The sequence below is a fragment of the Brassica napus genome, chromosome C9 (assembly GCF_020379485.1).
Source record: "Brassica napus cultivar Da-Ae chromosome C9, Da-Ae, whole genome shotgun sequence".
Classification (NCBI taxonomy): domain Eukaryota; kingdom Viridiplantae; phylum Streptophyta; class Magnoliopsida; order Brassicales; family Brassicaceae; genus Brassica; species Brassica napus.
The window spans coordinates 29802013-29822346 of record NC_063452.1 but is presented as its reverse complement, the minus strand read 5'-3'; the positions used below and the strand labels follow the sequence as shown (position 1 = coordinate 29822346).

At 34.8% G+C, this 20334-nt stretch overlaps 1 protein-coding gene across 1 annotated transcript; it reads left to right on the top strand.

Annotated features, from left to right (window-relative positions):
• Positions 1-6567: 6567 nt before the first annotated feature.
• Positions 6568-10798, top strand: LOC125592919. The gene is made up of 3 exons (XM_048768598.1): positions 6568-8405; positions 8662-8724; positions 8806-10798. Exons 1-3 carry the CDS (start codon positions 8079-8081, stop codon positions 9454-9456), a joined length of 1041 nt encoding a protein of 346 aa, XP_048624555.1. The 5' UTR covers positions 6568-8078; the 3' UTR covers positions 9457-10798.
• Positions 10799-20334: the final 9536 nt, after the last annotated feature.

Sequence of the window (20334 nt, the reverse complement as noted above, 5' to 3'; positions counted from 1 at the left end):
CTAATTTAAGGTATAAAAACGAGTTTTTTTTCCAGATCTGTTCGTCTAGACGAATTCCCAGGTAAGTCGTCTGGCTGTAGACGACTTACCTGGAAGTCGTCTGGTCAATGCAGAGGTTATTTTTGCAATTGACTTTGAAATCTGTTTTCTGAGACGACTGAAACATAAGTCGTCTGCTTTTGTTTGGTTACAAAAAAGTCTCCAAAGAACCAAGACATGTAAGTCGTCATAGGTTAGTTTTGCATTTAACTGGATTTTGTCGGAATTTTGACGTTTCTGGACAACTTATTTTTCAGTCGTCTGGTGGAAAATTGAAATATCAATATTTTATTAAAACTCGACGACTTACATGTAAGTCGTTGTAGGTTAGTTTTGCCATTAAAAAAAAACTTCAATATTTAATTATACCCAGACAACTTACAATTCAGTCGTCCGCCCGATGACTTACATGTAAGTCGTCCAGGATTTTATTCCGAGATTCTGGTCAAACCTTGTAAATCCTGGACAACTTACATGTAAGTCGTCGGACGGACGACTGAATTGTAAGTCATCTATATATAATTAAGTATTGAAGTTTTATTTTTCAATTGCAAGACTAACCTATGACGACTCAATTGTAAGTCGTCGAGTTTTAATAAAATATTGATATTTCAATTTTTCACCAGACGACTGAAATGTAAGTCGTCCAGGAAAGTCAAACTTCTGAAATAATCCAGTCAAATGCAAAACTAACCTATGACGACTGAAATGTAAGTCGTCTAGCTTTTTGGAGTTTTTTTTAACCAAACAAAAGTAGACGACTTATTTTTCAGTCGTCTCAGATAACAGATTTCAAAGTCAATTGTAAAAATAACATCTGCGTTGACCAGACTACATATATTTTAGTCGTCTGGAAGACTTAGATTGAAGTCGTCTTCGTCGATCTTTAATAAACTTTCGTTTTCTTTGTTCTATGTTTGCAAATGTGTTTTATTTTGACTTTTTCAGATGATGCGTCAGTTACATGCAGTGTATGGAGAATGGTTGTTGAAAGATGGATGTTGGAATTTTGTGGTTGATCATTTCAAAGGAGCGAGAGTGTTATTTTTGAGTGAAGGTTCGACACATGCTGATCTTGTTGTAATGGCTCAAGAAGATTATAACCTGGACATGAACACAGAGTCTGTGGAGTTAACTTACTCATTACAACAGATGGCTCCAGACCTTCCTCCTATTCATGTTACAAGTGATAGACAAGTTCGTAACTTGCTCGAGATAACGCATGAAGTATGTCTGGCTGTAGACGACTTACATGGAAATCTTCTGGTCAATGCAGAGACTTACATGGAAGTAGTCTCGAATTGATATATGCTTTGACTAGTTACTATTGTTTGTTTTGATCTCTTAAGTATTATTGTTATAGACACTAATGATAATTATTGTTATGAGTTGGAAGAAGGGTTAAAATGCTTCTTAAAATGTTGTATCAATATAAAGCTACCAACATTCTTGTTTATTAAGATGAGAAGAATGTCATTGGAGTTTATTATTGCATATGGGAGATCCAAAGATAAGAGAAAGGCTATTGTAGTCTATTATTTCATTGATTTGTAAATGTGTAAACACATTGTTAACACATGTATTACATCTTGGAAAATATTATTACTGATTTTACAAAAAAATCACAACTAAAAGAGTAGACATGAAAATCACAAAACATACCACAAACAAAACTATTATAGATCATTCCTCTACAAAGAAAATCATGGACTCCACTTGATATGGAAGAAGACTTAGTCAGAAGACTTCCTGAAAGTCGTCTGGAAGACTTTCTGGAAGTCGTCTGGAAGACTTCCTAGAAGTCGTTTGGAAGACTTCCTGGAAGTCGTCTAGCGAATTATATTTTAGACGACTAACAGGTAAGTCGTCCCAGAAGTCTTCCAGATCTTAAAAACCTACATATCAAAAAACGTTCAAATGGCTTAAAAACAGAGAAAATGAGTGGAAGATTAGATAAATCTACCTTTATAGAACACACAAAAATGCATATCTAAAATTAATAGATCTACCTTTAAATGAGTGGAAGATGAGAACCATCTGATTAAAAACCTGCAAAAAAAAAGATAGATTAGTGAGAAAGACATGATACAAAACTAAAAATTCATATAAAGTTTGGTGTTTTCAAGTCAAAGAGGTTAGAGTGGGTCTGGAGAGTTTTAGTTTGGGAAAAAAAGTAAGACCTTTATACAACAGGAAGCTACCAAATGAAGAAAAATCAGACATAAAAACTTACCAAAACGCTCAGATTTGTTATGAAAGGAAGACTTCGTCAGAAGACTTCCAGGAAGTCCAGACGACTTCTGGAAGACTTCCTGGAAGTCGTCTAGCGCATTATATTTAGACGACTAACAGGTAAGTCGTCCCAGAAGTCTTACAGATATGAAAAACCTACATAACCAAATCCAGATCTGAAAAACCTGCATATCTAAAAACGTTCAAATGGCTTAAAAACAGAGAAAATGAGTGGAAGATTAGATAAATCTACTTTTATAGAACACACAAAAATACATATCTAAAATAGATAGATCTAGCTTTAAATGAGTGGAATATGAGAATCATGTGATGAAAAACCTACAAAAACAAGATAAATTAGTGAGAAAGACATGAGACAAAAACAATAAATTGATATAAAGCTTAGTGTTTATAAGTTCAAAGAGATTAGAGAGAGGTTGAAGAGTTTTAGAATGATGAACATTACATTTTTGTTGCAGCCATTTGAGAGGAGAAGAGAGAATGTGTAAATTTTTCTTTATATAGAGAGACAAAAAATCCAATTAGGTTAAAATATTTTTGATTTAGACGACTTCCTAGACGACTTACTTGTAAGTCGCCCAGAAGACTTTAATATTTTTAGCGGGAAATTAAAATATTTTTAGCGGGAAACTAAAATAGAAGACTTCCCAGACGACTTACAAGTAAGTTGTCTAGTTTAAATAATTTAAGCGGGAAAATTATTTTCTTAAAAATTTTAGGCGGGAATATTTAGACGGCTTACATGTAAGTCGTCCAGCTAAAATTATTCACCAGACGACTTCCATGGAAGTCGTCTAGACCTTGAACATAACCCCTAAACTTAATTAACTAACTAAACACTTCATAAAATCAAATTAAACTTCTAAAGTGTTTACTATACACAAAAATAAACACTTACAGGTAAAAATTTAATTTTTTAAAAAAACATTCAAGTTTTCCAAAATCTAACCCTAAGAATACATACAATACTACAACATATATTGCCAAACCCTAGACCAAAGAATACCATGATTCACTACCTACACTCATCTATGTTGAAAACAATTCAGTTTTGTTATATTTTAATTTATATCACTTAAAACTGTTTATAATTACATGGTTTTAATTTTTCGCTTATCAAAATATTTTTTAAAAAAATTACAAATTATTTTTAAGATCAGCTACACCAGAAGTCTTAGTTGGAAGTCGTCTAGAAGACTTCTAGCATCTCAGACGACTTACTGGAGCTATATTCGTAAAAATAGCTTCTGTTTTTTTGTTTGGTCGCAAGGGACTGACTGTATTTTCACAAGGCTTTTATGTTAGTTTTGCATTTGATTCAAGTTTGGGTATAGGTTTGTATTTAAAATCAAGTTGTGAGTCATATTTGGCAAATTCCCTAAATTATAATTGTTTATTTTTTTAATCAAAGTAAATATTCAAAATTATTATATCATTATAAATGAAATAATACATATTTAACTACATAAAATCAAATAAAATCAAATTACATTTGGTGATGAACCATTGCAACTTTTTATGTTAGAACATCTCCAACCCAACCAATTTTTTTAAAAATATTTTCCTCTGAAATAAATGGTTTATATTATAGATGTGTATTTGCTTCAATGTATGTTTATACAATATAGTTTCTCTATTATAGAAAAAATGTAGAAGAATACTTTTTTTACTCAAAATATTATAAGAAATTGTGGACAATTGTGAATCACAACTAGAATTACAAAATAAAAAATCACAACAACCACAAATTTGTTATAACATTTGGTGATGAGTCATTGCAACTTTTTGTGGTAACCTTTGGAGCCACTACAGTTGGAATGTTTGACTGTCAAACATTGCAATCATTAGTCTTGTATATAAGGAATTGCGGAGAATTGCAAATCACAACCCCAATAACAGCACAAAAACATCAGGACAATCACAAAATGATTAGGAAAGAGAAAGATTTATTTTTTAAAATTCATCAAAGATATTTGTAAAAGACAAATAAACATGGAAAATTTCATTGGTTTGAAGAGGTTGTTAATTAGAATATCTAAGAATGCCTTTTTAATCTAAGAAGTGCATAGATTTTAAGAAATTATATTTTCATTTATTTTCATATATAAATTTTCACACATCCTTAAATAATTTTATAAATATCTAAAATATCTAAAAATAATCTGATAGTACTATTTTTCAGGTAATTTCATTATTTTTATGATATTATATTTTTACAAAATTAAATATATCAATAAATGTAATTTTAGGTTTCATGCTGTTTTACTTTGGACAGTTAAACTTAAAATTTCACTTAAGAGTAAAACGATTGATGCCAAAAATATTTATCATATTGTATATACTTGTTATCAGAAGGTAATTTTAGTAAAAAAAAGGACCAAAATATGTATAACTTCGAGCACAAATTCTTACAACTAGAGACATAAACAAACACATTAATAATACTAATCCAAGAATATTTAAAGATGTTCCTTTTCTTCTTAAAAGTTGAACTGGTTTCTAAGTGGTTGACAAAATGTCTAAGGGAGAGGTTACTGGGAGATGAATTTGTATAGAGTTTGTGAATTTTGAGAGTTGATAGATTTAAAAAAGTTACGTGGATCGTGAAAATTTATATACATTGACTTATGAAATTTGATCATAACTTTTTTAGATTGATATAGATTTTCATGAATTTGTATTACCTCTTTTCTATCATTTTTTGTAAAATAAATATAAAATATATTTATTTTCTAAATCATATAGCATGATTATTTATTATTTGCTTTCAAATTAAAAAGAAAATAATACTTATACATACAAAATTGAACAATTTTCTTAAATAGCCATTTTAAAAGATTTTGTTACAAAAATAGCATTAAAAAAAGAAAATGACCAAAAAAAATTTCATTAAAAATGTAAAAGACTATTTTACCCCTTACGGTATAGATGTATAAGTAATAAAAAATAAAAATAAAATAAAAAGTTGTTCTTATATATTTTATTTTCAAATGCGAAATTTTTTATAATTTTTCTATTTTTTAAAAAAATATTTTTTTCAAATTTTCTTTTTGAAATTCGAAAATGTTTTTTGAAACTATTTTTTAAAATTTTTTAAAAAATTATTAAGAATTGTAAATCTAATTATTATTATTTATATTAAAAATATAATATTTTTAAAAATAATTATATATTCAAAAATGTAAAAGTATATAATATTTTTCTTGTTTGACATGTGATTTTCAGAAGATCTATTTGTCGGTAAGTTTCGTAGTTGGTGTGTCCTAACATAATTTTTCGTTTGTATAAGTGGTGTCTCAAAAAAATTGTCAATGAAAACAAAACTGTTAAAAATATGTCATAGTATGAAGATAAAAAACGATTATTTTCACAACATAACTAAGAACAAACCATGCATAACACAAATAACCAATCCATAAAATGCATTTGTCTATGTAAACACACCAAACGATAATATAATAGTGTCTCATCGAAATTCATTGTTGAAAATTTCTACAACTTTTTTTGTACCTTAGAAGAAAAAACTTTTCAAAAAAACTATATTGTGCAAATTCTTAATAATCAATAATAATCTATAGAAATCAATACAAAATATTTGATAGAAATTAGGAAACATTTGTGAAATCTACTAAATTTTTAAAAATCTGTCAATTTCTACAATCACTCAACTCTTTCCAAATTTTGGTTCCAATAACCCCCCTTAAGGTGCAATAGATATTTGGTAAGAATAATTATTTTGTTTTCTAATATTTTTATCACAAGGATTTTGAAAATCACATGGATACATATGATATTTTGAAAGTTAAGTCTTATGAGTAAAAATGAATAGAATTCATCTCTCAATAACACTAGATTTAGTTGAATTAGAGAATCAATAATAACTAAGGAGGTGTTATTGGTTTATATATTTTGATTGATTTAGAAATTCATATAGTATTTATAAATCCAAGTAAAATATGCAAATCCGGAGATTATCCCTCGGATTTGAGTCTTTGTATTTTTAACTAAAAAATCCAAATAAATCTATTCAAATCCATTATTAAATCAAATATATTAGTAAATCCGTACGATTAAATAACACTTGATTTGATATAGAATTTATGAATCATTAAACCAATAACGCATGATTTTAATACATATTTGAAAATCATAAAACCAATAACACTATATTTAGTTCGGATTTTCAAATCCATTAAAATACAACAACCAATAACCCCTACTAAAATTTTTGAATAACAAGAGATTTGAATGGATTTTGAAAATTCTTAAACCAATAATAATGGATTCTACTAAGATTTTTAAAATCCAAGAACCAATAACAATGGATTCTTAAAATTCACAAACTCTACACAAATTCATCTAAAGATGTTGTAATGGATAAACATTAAACGACTAAGGATGTTTTAATGATGTAAAAGACACAAAAACTAAACATAATACCATAAAGGATTGATTGGTCTCATTCAAATCAATTTTAATTATTTGAAAGGGTTCTCTGGCCATAAATTCTATGTTGTAACTTCGTAGTAAATATTTTTTTATTTCAAAACTTTTTAATAATTGTTTTGGGTCATAATCTATTAAAATAATATATGTATAATTGAGAAAACTATTGAACCAGCAGAAACCATTGAACTATATATTACTGATTACCTTTCTATTTTGAAAAATACAAAAGTATTGATTCAATTTTATGCAAGCAACTTAATCCTTCAACAACTACAATACTAATCTCTATGCACAAACATATGTGTTCACTGATAACCTTTTATTTTTACTGCTTTCCCAATTTTAATCTTATTTATATATAAGATATCATAAATGATAAAATTAAACATTTTATTTACTATTTTGACCAATTTTATTTGATTAATAACATTTTCTAAATAATAAATTTGACCATTTTTTTTAATTTATAATATTTCCTAAATGATAAATTTGACCACTCTTAATTTTATTAATAAGCATCCTATATGATAAAGTTGACTAGTTTTTGGAAATAAATTTATATTTGTACGAAAAAATTATTTTATTTTATTTTAAAATTTTATTACCATGTTACAAATTATTCAAATATTTTGAGTTGAATTACACTTTAGCTATCTCTTTTAGTAAATCAATACCTTAATTTAAATTATTTTTTCTATAAAGAAAATACATAAAAATTTTCAATTAAGTTTCATTAAAACATAAAAATTTATATATATAATTTCATTTTGAAACTTATCGAAACAAAGATCAGAATTAGTGATATTATTTGATTTATAAATTTATTACTAATTAAAACATAACTATTCCAATATATTGACTAAAAGAAATTAACTATAAAGTAAAGGTTTTAATTTAGCTAAATATAACATAAATTAAAATGAGATAACACACATGTCAATACATGGATTTTATTTTTATAGTTTCAATATTTTTTTCCATAGCTAAAATCTTTTAAAACATTTTTTTCACTATTCAAATCATTAAATTTTTGCATAAAAATCGTCAAAGAAAATTAAGAAATAAAATAATTTTCTACTTAAAATGGCAAGGTAGTAAATAGTATTTTTTTTCCCAGGGTCTATCTATCTATATATATATACACACATATGGAATCTCTTTGTAAACCCCAAAAGTAAAGAAAGTAATCTCTCTATATAAAATTCGAGTTTTGAGAGGTGGTGAGATAAAAGATTACGTTCATTTCGAAGAAGGTGTGTGAATATACATACTACACGTTCTATCATATCTTAATAATTTTCTACATTCTCTTATTTACACAGGGAGGAGGAAGAAAGATGGTGTGGTCTCGGAGGTCCGCTCAGGTGTCCCCGGGTGACGACGAAGAGAAAATTGTACGGGAGACGAGGTCTCAGGGACAGAACTCAAGGAGACTTGAGGAAACAATGGAGGGAAAGAGGAGGAAGCGTAAGATGGTGAGGCTGTACGAAGAGTCTGACGGCGACGAGGAAGAGAAGGAGAAAAATGACGAGGATGAGAAGGAAGGAGGAGAGAAGCTCCATGGGGCGAAACCGGTTGGTGAGCCGGTTAAAGTTAGGGGTAAAGGCAAAGGGAGAAGAACCCATTACAGGCAGTTCGAGCACGGCGGTTACAGATACCAACTGGTGAGTTGTGTCGACTAGATTGATGCATTATTATGGGTTTCGAGTGCACCTTGTTTAATTACTTGTTGGTTATTGCATCGTTGAATCTAGGGTTTTGAAGGAACTTTGATTTCTGTGTGAGAATGTATTAGTCATAGCTGCTCTTTTTATTTGGTTTAGAGACTGGGTGTTTTTCTTATTACATCATCCTTTCCCTTTGCACCTGAATGCTTAGAGGCCATTTGCATCTCTGACATTCATTTAATTTCTTGCACAGGAGGATTCGGTGCTCTTGTATCAAGAAGACAATAGTCTAAAGCCTTATGTTGCCATTATCAAGGTACTTGTGTACGTGCTGCCGAATGTTTTATATATGCTTACCAGTTCTTCCAAGTAAGACTTTAGTTCTTTTTTTTGGTAGGATATTACCCAAAAAAAAGATGGACGCATGATGATTCTGGGACAGTGGTTTTATCGTCGAGAAGAAGCAAAGAAAAAGGGTGGTGGAAACTGGGAAGCAAATGATACACGAGAACTGTTCTACAGTTTCCATTTTGATGAGGCCCCCGCAGAATCTGTGATGCATAGATGTGTGGTGTATTTTGTTCCAGCTCATAAGCAACTTCCGAAACGCAGAGATAACCCTGGTTTTATCGTGCAAAAGGTGTATGATACCGATGAAAAGACGCTGTGGGAATTGACTGATAAGGTTTATGAAGTTTCAAAACAACATGAAATTGACCTCCTTGTGGAAAAGTCAATGTCGAGACTGGGTGATCTTCCTGACCTTGAAACTGAGGAACGTGTAGAGATGGCTAAAAGATCTTCCCGGAAAGTAAACATACCTCCTGTTGATGTTAGAAAGGAGGAAGATGAGTACCATTTGATCCTACGCAAGTTTGATTCACTAACAGGTGATGCTCATCGTAACAAATGTTTAGCTAAGCTTCTGAAAGCAGTCCACAACATATGCTCCAACGCTGGTGATGAAGGAAATTTGGGTTCAGCTGGATCCCATCTTGAACAGGCTGAGAATGGATCTCACGATAATCCGTTAAAGGTCTTAAACTAAACTTTTATATCCTTTTGATCAAAGTGTCTCTTTTCATACACTCACCTTTCATATTTGTTCCTGCCAAAAATTTTACCAAATAACATTCTGATAATCTGAAATGTATCAAGAATTCATTAGTTGCTGGAATAACCCTTTTGTTTAAACTGCTTGACAGAATGAGAGTTTTCTCTGGCCAGATGGTGCTGTTCCTCGGGTTTGTGCTCTTGAGTTGGCTTTACATGTTTCTCTTGCATCGGATTACTCTAAATACAATCAAAGGATTAGGGCGTTGGCGTTCAATCTCAAGGTTAGAATCTGCATTGATTGTTTGTGCATATATGCTCCTTATTCATAATAGTTGATCTATGAATTTATGTCACATTCTGATTTGACCTGCTAAATTTTGAAATGCCTTATGATGATTTGCACAGTAATTCCTTTTCTTTTTTTTTGTCTGTAGAACACTGCACTGCTGGCTAAACGACTGCTCAATGGGGAGTTAGAACCTGCAAAGATTTTGAAAATGTCACCCACTGAGTTAAAGGTTAGGAAATTTTTATATTACATAACTTGTATAAAGATTAATCTGAATTTGTTCTATAATGCGCAAATAGTAATGATTATTTCTTACATGTTAAATAAATAAGATTTGGTTTTATGGGATTCAGGAGGGTTTAGCTGATGAGGAAACAGAGAAGAATGAGCCTGATGATGCGGTACGGATGCAGGTTTCTTCATTTCTGACAGTCAGTTTTATCCAGTTTCTTGGATTTCAGTTGAAGAATGTCTTTGACCATGTCATGTATTGGCTTTGGATGCAGATGACTGATGTAAGATGCTCGAGAAGCAGTGAAATTAAAGTTGGCCTGAAGGATATCATTCAAGCTGGGCGTGGAGATCGCTATCAGGTTCTTGTGCTTTCCATATTAAGATCTTCTTCTCTTTTCTGTGCATATTCTTTGATCATAATATTCACACACTGATTTTGTTTTATGCATCTAGCTGGAGTGTATTGCCTGTGGACATTCATGGTATGCCTCAAGGGATGAGTGATCCACTCAGACTAAAGACACTGAACAACCTGCCCAAGGCACTAAGACTGCAGACGTTGAGAAGACTTTAACCAGTCCTCATGAAGCTGGGAAGAACGCAACAGAAGAATCGTTGAAGACAACCAATGACTTTAATGCTGACAACAATCCTGAAGCCACCAAGTAAAAACAAAAGAGAGAACCTCTAGGGTTTAAAGCCTTCTACCTTATGTTTAGGCTTTGGGTATTAAATTGAACTTGGTTAAAATTTAACATTTGATTTAACATTTTAGTTATTTAATTAAGGTAAAGCTTATTTATCTTGACAAAAAAAAGATTAAGTTTATTTATCAGTTATCAATGGATTTTGATTGCACAGAACTTAGGTTCACCCCTACTTTTGCAATCAAAATCAAGTTTTGAATCATATTTGGTAAATCTCCCCATTAAAAATTGGTCTTTTCAAAATTTATTTATTACGGTTGAATGAATTATAAACCAAAGAATATATATATAGATCTTAAATGGAATAGGACCAATATAATACAACAAAGAGAATCAATGTTTATGATGCGACAAAAATTTCAAGATTGCAAGAAAATTAATAGAGTTTAAAAATTTATTAACAAAGACCTCTCGAGAAGAATATTTTCAAACTATTCTCTGTGTTCTATGGTTTTGTGTATCATTTTTGGGAAAATTGTCAATATTGACTCACAACTTGATTTCAAACACAAAAGTTAACCCAAACTTGAATCAAATGCAAAAGTAACCTAAAAGGCTATTGAAATTACAACCAACCCCTTGTGAACAAACAAAAAAACCGAAATTGTTTTACGTTTCTAACCCCAGTAAGTCGTCTGGACTAGTTTTACTTAGAAATAATTTAAAAATTTTGTAAAAAATATTTTGATAAGTGAAAAATTGAAATTATGTAATTAACATATGTTTTAAGAGATATAAATTAAGATATAACAAAAGTTAATTGTTTTCAACATAGATGAGTGAAAGTAGTGAGTCATGATATTTTTTGGTTTAGGTTTTGCCAACATATGTTGTAGTATTGTATGTGTTCTTAGGGTTAGATTTTGGAATGCATAAATATTTTTTTTGAAAACTTTAAAATTTACCTAAGTGTTTTTATTTCTGTGTATAGTAAACACTATTTAAGTATAACTACGGGTTTATAACGTGGTTAGTTAGTTAATTTAGTCAATTTAGTTTAGGGGTTAAATTTAAGGTCTGGGACGACTTACTAGTAAGTCGTCTGATGTACAGTATTCAACAGACGACTTACTAGTAAGTCGTCCAAACCGGAGCAAACCTTTAATTTTACAATGTACTTTTAAACCTAACCGGATTATTTACCGGCCATATATAAGGTGTTTTTTTTTCACTGTTTATCGAAAATCAGAAAACCCTAAAGCCGTTTCTCTCAAAGGCGATTTCAAAGGCGATTTTCGTCGATTCTCTCTAATCCATCGTTCTCATCGTTCTCACCGCCGGTTATCCCTCCGCCGTTATCACCGTCGTTCTCACCACCGTTCTCACAGCCGCTTCCTCTATTTAAGATCCGAGAGGAAACCCTAGCGCGCATTCTCTCAGAGGCGTCTCGTTGAACTCCGCTGCCGGTAAGTTATATCTCTTATTGTCGAGTGATTGATTGAGGAAAAGGTGAACATAAAACTGGAAGTCTTGGAAGACTTATAATTAAGTCGTCTGGAAAGTCTTTCAGACGACTTAATTATAAGTCTTTCAGCTGGAAAACTTGCCAGACGACTTAATTATAAGTCTTTGATTGTTTGAGATGGTTGTCTTTGATTGTTTTGCAGGCAAAAAAAAAATGGAGATGCCAGAACTCCCCCGTAGGATATATACATTAGGGGAAGAGCCCCCCGCAGTGCATAGCATTTCGTATCATACTTGTTGGACGTTGCATGCTGCTTTAAAGAAAGCTCTTCATGATGACGAATATGAAGAGCTGAAGGAGTCGAAGTTGGGAGTTTTCATCAAGTTCCAAGAGCTGGGATTTGATTGGGCCTCAAGGCTGGTTCACTACATGCTCGGTTTCCAGCTGGACATAAAGAAGAAGTATGAGCTGTGGAGTCTCGTTGGTCCAGAACCTGTGAGGTTTTCACTGTTAGAGTTTGAAAACCTCACTGGTCTAAACTGCGAGTACATCGAGGACCTTGAGAGACCTCACTCTGCTGTTACAAAGGAGCTGACTTCTTTTTGGGAGATGCTGGGAGTTCATGTCGAAGCTGGGCCATCTACTCAGGAGATAATAGCAGCACCTGAGAGATGCGCAGGGTGGTCTCGGGATGATCGCAAGCGGCTCGCGTACCTTGCCATCTTCACTGGATACATTGAAGGGAAAAAGTATTCAACCCCTACACGGGTTAGTCTGGCAAGGCTAGTGATGGAGCTAGAACGGTTTGAGAATTATCCATGGGGGAGAGTCGCGTTTAAGGTGCTGATGGACTCTGTGAAGGGCAGAGATATTTCGGGTTGTTACACTATTAATGGGTTTGCGCAAGCTCTCCAGGTCTGGGTGTACACAGCTCTTCCGGAATTGGGTGCTACTTTTGGTAATCCTCTCCCAAACAATCCGTCTCCACCGATACTGGCTTACAAGGGTCGCAAAGGATGCAGACAGTTTAAAGAGGCTATCCTCAGTCAGGTATTTACTTCAATCTGGACGACTTCGCAGAAAACTTATAATTAAGTCGTCTGATAAGTCTTCCAATTAGACGACTTAGTAGAAGACTTATAATTAAGTCGTCTGGAAAGTCTTCCAGCTGGATGACTTAGTAGAAGCCTTATAATTAAGTCGTCTGGGAAGACTATCCAGACTACTTAATTATAAGTCTTCTACTAAGTCATCCAGCTGGAAGACTTTACAGACGACTTAATTATAAGTCGTCTACTAAGTCGTCCAGCTGGAAGACTTTCCAGACGACTTAATTATAAGTCGTCTGTGAAGTCTTTTCTTTCCATCTTTATTAATCCGTCAAATATGTAAGTTCATATCTTCTATTTACTGCAGACTAGGGTAATCAACTTTGTTGAAAAGGACACTGCTGAAATGTTTCCAAAATGGGAGTTTGATGTTGAGGACACGCTCGCGGAGAACATAATTAAACTCATGTTTGTGAAGAAACCGTGGAAGTGGACCATGGATTGCTGGGAAGTCACCGGTACTTGGGTCAATACAAAGCCGGCGGTTGTGAGTCCAGCGAAGAAAAAGGTAGTGAAGGAAGACAGTCCAAGACCTCGGAAGAAAACTCGTAAAGAGGCACCTGCTGAAGCTAGTGAAGAGGCAGCTGCAGAAGCTAGTGAAGAGGCAGCTGCAGAGGCTAGTGAAGAGATGACTACGACTGTTGGTGGGTTGACCAAAGAGGATACTAAAACCATGTTCAAGGACATAGCTGATGCCATGAGGGAAGGGTTTGGGACGTGCCTTAAGGAGATCAAGTATCTGTCGGAAAGGGTGGAAGCTGTGGAGAAGAAGGTTGGTATCACCACAAAACGGAAAGGGACATCATCTCAAAACACTACCTCTCCACCTAAACCGACGCTCGAACCCGGGGTTAGTAACGAATCCTCTCACAACAAGAGATTGACTAGACAAAGTCTTAAGAATAAGAATTGAAAAGTTGCATTTGCTTTGTTTCTTGTATGTCAGAACATGTGTGCTTTGTTTATAGTGTATTGATTTTATATATGTATTTTGTTTCATGTTTGAAGACACTCATTGGTTATTATTGTTTGAAATGGATCTTTGGTTATTATTGTATAAACCCATCTTGTATATTGCAGAGTGAAAGTGTCAATGGGACGAACGCGGGAAGGAAGAGCTTGGCGGAGGATAAAGGTCCAGATGTGCCCGCAGATGTGCCCGCAGCTGTGCCCGCAGATGCTAGTTCCTCGGAAGATAAAGCTCCAGAACCGAGCCTTGTTCTATTGGACAAAAATCAATCCACTGTTTCAGATTTACAGAAGGAGGATGCTAGATATCTAGAAAAGAGGGATGCTGCTTTGGCACTTTGCCGTGCAAAGAGTGATCGAACAAGGAAACTTGCTGCCTCACAGAAATCTCCTTATACGGCAAACAGAACGGCCAGAGTGATCATTTCAAACAAAAGCTTTATCCAGGCTATAATCCTTTTGCACCAATTGACAAGACGAAGTTAAGGAGCTCGCTGATTGGTTGAAATCTTGTCCGTAAGTGTTTGCTTTTCCCATAATAGCTTGCTTTTCACATAATAGCTTGCTTTTCCCATAAAACCTGATTGCTTTTCAACATTTTGTGTTTGCAGTCATTATAGAACAGCTCTCGATAAAAAACCACGTAAAAGTAGAACTTGGTGGTATCAAATCCTCCGAACCTCCCTAGAGTGGCTGGAGGACTGTGTAAGTCTTCTGCTATGACGTAGACGACTTACTTGTAAGTCGTCTGGTAAGTCTTCTACGTAGACGACTTATCAGACGACTTAATTCGTCTACGACTTACTTGTAAGTCGTCTGGTAAGTCGTCTACGTAGAAGACTTACCACTAAGTCGTCTGATATCTTCTGACTTGTACTCTATTTTATATGCAGCATATTGATGCTTGGATTAATGTGCTGAGGAAGAGGTACGACGCTAACCCACAACATTTCAGGAGCGAGAGAATTTGCTTCCTTGATCATCTCTTTGCTCAGCAATGGATATTCAACTTCAAGGATTTTAAGGACTCGAAGCCCGATCACAACGGTTTAGGAAGAAGACTCCCTGGTGGGGCGTGGAATTATTATGCAGGCACTATACCATCATTTTGCCAATCGAACAAGGTTTGGGGGACGGATATTGATGATATCTATGCGCCAGTAAACTTCGCCGACAGTCATTGGATTGCTATGTGGATATCGATCCCTAAGAGGCACATAGTCGTCTTTGACAGCATTTGTTCCAGTATCTCCCCAGAAGAACTCGATGTGGTAATGGAGCCTTTTCTCTACATGGTCCCTTATCTGCTTGTTGAGTGCGCTTCCTCAGACGAAGTACGTGCCCAATACAGCCTGGAGCCATTCACATATGAGAGACCGACCAATATACCTCCGGCCCGAGCTGGTGATTGTGGCGTGTACACTCTAAAGTACATTGAATGTCATGCTCTTGGGATAGAGTTTAGTAAAAAAGACTTTGCTAAGCCCAACGGGAAGAGTATGAGGGATAAGATGGCGGTGGATATATTTCAAGAGCTTCCTGACGCGCATGAGTTCGAAAACAAGGACATGGATGACATCCTGGGTACGTATGACGGGTGATAAACAGGCCACTTTAGATTATTTTGTATGATAGATTAGGCTGATGTGTGTATTTGAACTTGATCCCTATTTTGTATTTGAACTTGATCCCTATTTTGTAACTATATTCTGCGCAGAAGACTTACAGTTAAGTCGTCTGGAATGTTGGACGACTTAACTATAAGTAGTCTGGAAAGTCTTCTGAGCAGTGACCTTTTGTAACTATATTTCAGATAATATAAAGGGCAAGACCATCTCAAATTTGTTTGGTAGTGCAATTTGACAAAGAAGTTGACACAGATAAGTTCATAACACAAATTTTTAGTACATAGACTGAACACTGGACGACTAACTTGAAGGTCTTCTGGAAGAAAAAACTCTGGACGACTAACTGGACGACCTTCTGGACGACTTAATTGAAGGTCTTCTGGAAGACTAATCACTGGACGACTAACTTGAAGGTCTTCTGGAAGAAAAAACCCTGGACGACTAACTGGACGACCTTCTGGACGACTTAATTGAAGGTCTTCTGGAAGACTAATCACTGGACGACTAACTTGAAGGTCTTCTGGAAGAAAAAATCCTGGACGACTTAATGGAAAGTCGTCTGGAAGACTAATCACTGGACGACTTACATTGTGGTTTCGTATGGCCAGTTTCCTTGCATTTTGAGCATCTATAAACCCTGTGTTGCTTCCGGCGTTTGCGTCCTCTCATCCTGGATAGCTCCAACCAAGATTGCCATCATGATTTCTTCTGTCTTCCCGGACCACGTTTTACTTCCGGAGGAAAGCATGTGCGTTCCTCAATTTATTGTCCAACACAAGGATATATATTCTCTGAGTATCATGCAAACAGAAAATCCTTTGAGTACACTGGACATACAAGTGTGGAGATATGCAAACCAACAGATGTTTCAGCAGCTATAGCATGAGAGCAAGGTATTTTCTCCACTACATAGACACCACAATCACACTTTCCATGTTCCAAATCAACCACACAGTCCATTTTCCCACCTTTCACAAAGAATCGCCATCCATCAATTGGTTGTACCGTCATCGTATCCGCTATCTCCGATCGAACAACAAGCAAGTATTCAACACCTCGACTATGTTGAGTTGGGAGACTCAAAGCATCTTCTCTCCTTTTCCAAAACCACTTTCCTAGCTTCTCCCTTATGAACTCCAACAGGAACTGAACCGGAAATCCTCTAGCTCGCTTCAGAGCGGAATTAATAGATTCAGCGATGTTGCTTGTCTTTATGTTGTACCTGTCCCCCTGACAATAAACCCTTGACCATAGGCTGACGTCGGCATTCTCCAAATACGTTGCAAGGTCCGGGTTTGCACTCCGTATCTCAGCCATGTACCGGTCAAAATCTGAAACCGTATGAGCATAAGCAGCACCTTTCACCAAGTACAAGAGATGTTTCCCTTTAAACTTTTTGACAATGTTATCTTGAAGGTGATAATAACATATTCCTCGGGTTGCCCAAGGAAACACCTTATCACACGCACTTTTAATGGCCGCGTGCCGGTCAGAGACTATCACCAGAGGCTGCTCATCAGATACACAACTAGCCAATTTTGTGAAAAACCATTCCCAAGAAGGTTCATCTTCAGCATCTACGATCCCAAAAGCCAATGGAAATATCTGAAAATTCCCATCTTGTGCGGCTGCAACTAACATAACACCTCCATATTTCCCACTTAGGTGAGTCCCATCCACCACAATGACCCTTCTCTGATACTTAAAACCTTTGATAGAAGCTCCAAAAGAGAGAAATAGATACTTAAATCTATTGATAGAATCAAGTTCTATAGCCGTGATAGAATCGGGATTTGCTAAGGAGATTTGCTCGAGATATGATGGCAGACGCGAATACCCATCTTCTGCTGATCCTCTCACCAATGTTTGTGCATATAAAAGTGCTCTGTATGAAGTGGTGTAATCAAGCGTCATGCCAAACATGTTCTTCATTGCATCAGTGATATGCTGCGGATTCAACCCATCAATGATTCCAACACGATCAATGAAAAGCCTACCAACATACTTCGGAGTACAGTGTCTCCGCTGAGCGAGTCGGTCTCCCGCTGAGCATGTATGTTTTTCCACATACTTTGTTACCCAAAACGTGTTTGTCCCATGTTTCACACTCGCTCTGACCTTCCATTGACAACCACTAACCGGACATGTTGTCACAAGGAGAGTTTTCGTTGACTTGTATATTCTGAAGGAGAACTTAAACCTCACTGCTGTCAACCGCAGCTCTGAAAGCAGTGCATCCTTGCTAACAAAACTCTGGTTGACATAGATACTGTTACCATTCGATCTTCCTCCTTCAATCTTTTCGATATCTTCAAAACACATATCATCATCTTCCTCATCCTCATCTTCAACCTTTCCATAAACACTGTAATCCTCACCATTCTCGTCCGCTTCAGCAACAATAGAGATACCAGCATCCTCCTCCCCATCGTCCTCCTCCCCATCATGATTTTCATCTTCAACCAAATCATCATCATCTTCTTCAAAACATTCATCAGCTTCATCAGCTTCATCATCTTCCCTGAACTCTGAAACCGTTTCCACCTTGCTACGGCTTGATACACAAAGCCGTACTCCATGCGTTTTGGTTATCTCGAGCAAGTTTCGAACTTGTCTATCACTTGTAACATGAATAGGAGGGGTATCTGGAGCCTGCATCATTTCTGCTGGTAATGAGTAGGTTATCTCCACAGATTCTGTGCTCATGTCCAGGTTATAATCTTCTTGAGCCATTGCAAGAAGTTCAGCATGTGTCGAACCTTCCCCCAAAAAAATGATTCTCGCTCCTTTGACATTATCAACCACAAAATCCCAACGGCAATCATTCAACAACCATTCTCCATACACTGCATGTAACTGACGCATCATCTACAAAAATTCAAAATAAAACACATTAGTAAACATAGAGAAAATGAAAGTTTACTAAACATTGACGCAGACGACATACCAGTAAGTCGTCTGGAAGACTTACCAGTAAGTCGTCCAAACAGGTCATTTTTGCAATTGAATTTTAAATAGGACGACTTACAAGTAAGTCGTCCAGCTTTGTTTGTTAAAAAAAAAAACCTAGACGACTTACTGGTAAGTCGTCTAGGATAAATGGGTTAGTTTTGCATTTGACCGAATTGTATCAGATATTTGACTTTTCCTGGACGACTTACCAGTAAGTCGTCTCAGGGAAAACAAAAATTTCAATATTTTATTAAAGCTAGACGACTTATTTGTAAGTCTTCTCAGGTTAGTTTGCAATTCGAAAAAGAAACTTATATATTTAACTTTACCCAGACGACTTACTTGAAAGTCGTCCAGGCAGACGACGTACAAGAAAGTCGTCCCAGATAAGCAAGGTTTGACCATAATCTAGGAAATAAATCTGGACGACTTTGCTTATCCTGGACGACTTTCAGGTAAGTCGTCTTACTTGACGACTTCCGCGTAAGTCGTCTGGGAAAAGTTAAATATTTAAGTTTTATTTTCCAATTGCAAAAGTAACCTGAGACGACTTACAGATAAGTCGTCCAGATTTAATAAAATATTGAAATTTTTGTTTTCCCGGAGACGACTTACTCGTAAGTCGTCCAGGAAAAGTCAAATATCTGATACAATTCGGTCAAATGCAAAACTAACCCATTTATCCTAGACGACTTATCAGTAAGTCGTCTAGGGTATTCTCTAGATTTTTTTTTAACAAACAAAGATGACGACTTAAAAGTAAGTCGTCCGTTTGACCAGAAGACTTACCCGTAAGTCTTCTACAGCCAGACTACTTACGAGTAAGTCTTCTACACAAACAGATCTGGAAAAAATTTCAATTTCATACCTTAAACTAGTGAGATGACTTCCTTAGCACACAGAGTCTTCTCCAAGCACCCAGAATCTCAAACGAAAGTAACCCACCAAGAATAGTATGCTTGAATGGCTCTATAAACCATAAAAAAAAAATGAATAAAAAGCTTGTGTTTTTTGGATGAATATGGAGGCAAAGTGAAAGAGATGTTGTTTTTAGTTCATAACAAGTGAGAAAGAGAGAGTGTAAATCGATTTTAGGTGCATTAAGAGCTTCAAATTGGTTGTTCATGGTGGTTGGGGTATTGATGACAATGACAATCTTGTAATTACTTGAAGATGATGAGGGTGAGAGAGTAAAAATGTTATTTTCGGAAAAAAAAAATAAAAAAAATTTGATGACATTTTCGTGAATATCATGAACTTGTATGGTGAATAGGACATGAGTTAGTTTTAGGTTTGACTTTGAGTTTTGAGTCAATCTTGCAAAAAGCTCATCATTTTATCTATGTTATTTGTTGTGCTTCCATTATTATGTATATATTTGTAAAATGTGTTTACAGTCTAATTAATAAAATAATGTTGTTGTTAAAAAAATATGAATCATGGAAACATATATATCACACACACATATAACAAAAAACATATATGCTACGGACACATAGCAACAAAAGAAAAAAAAGACACAAAAGGCATTTCTGCATATAAATTACATATAAATAAATTTTATTTTGATGAAAATA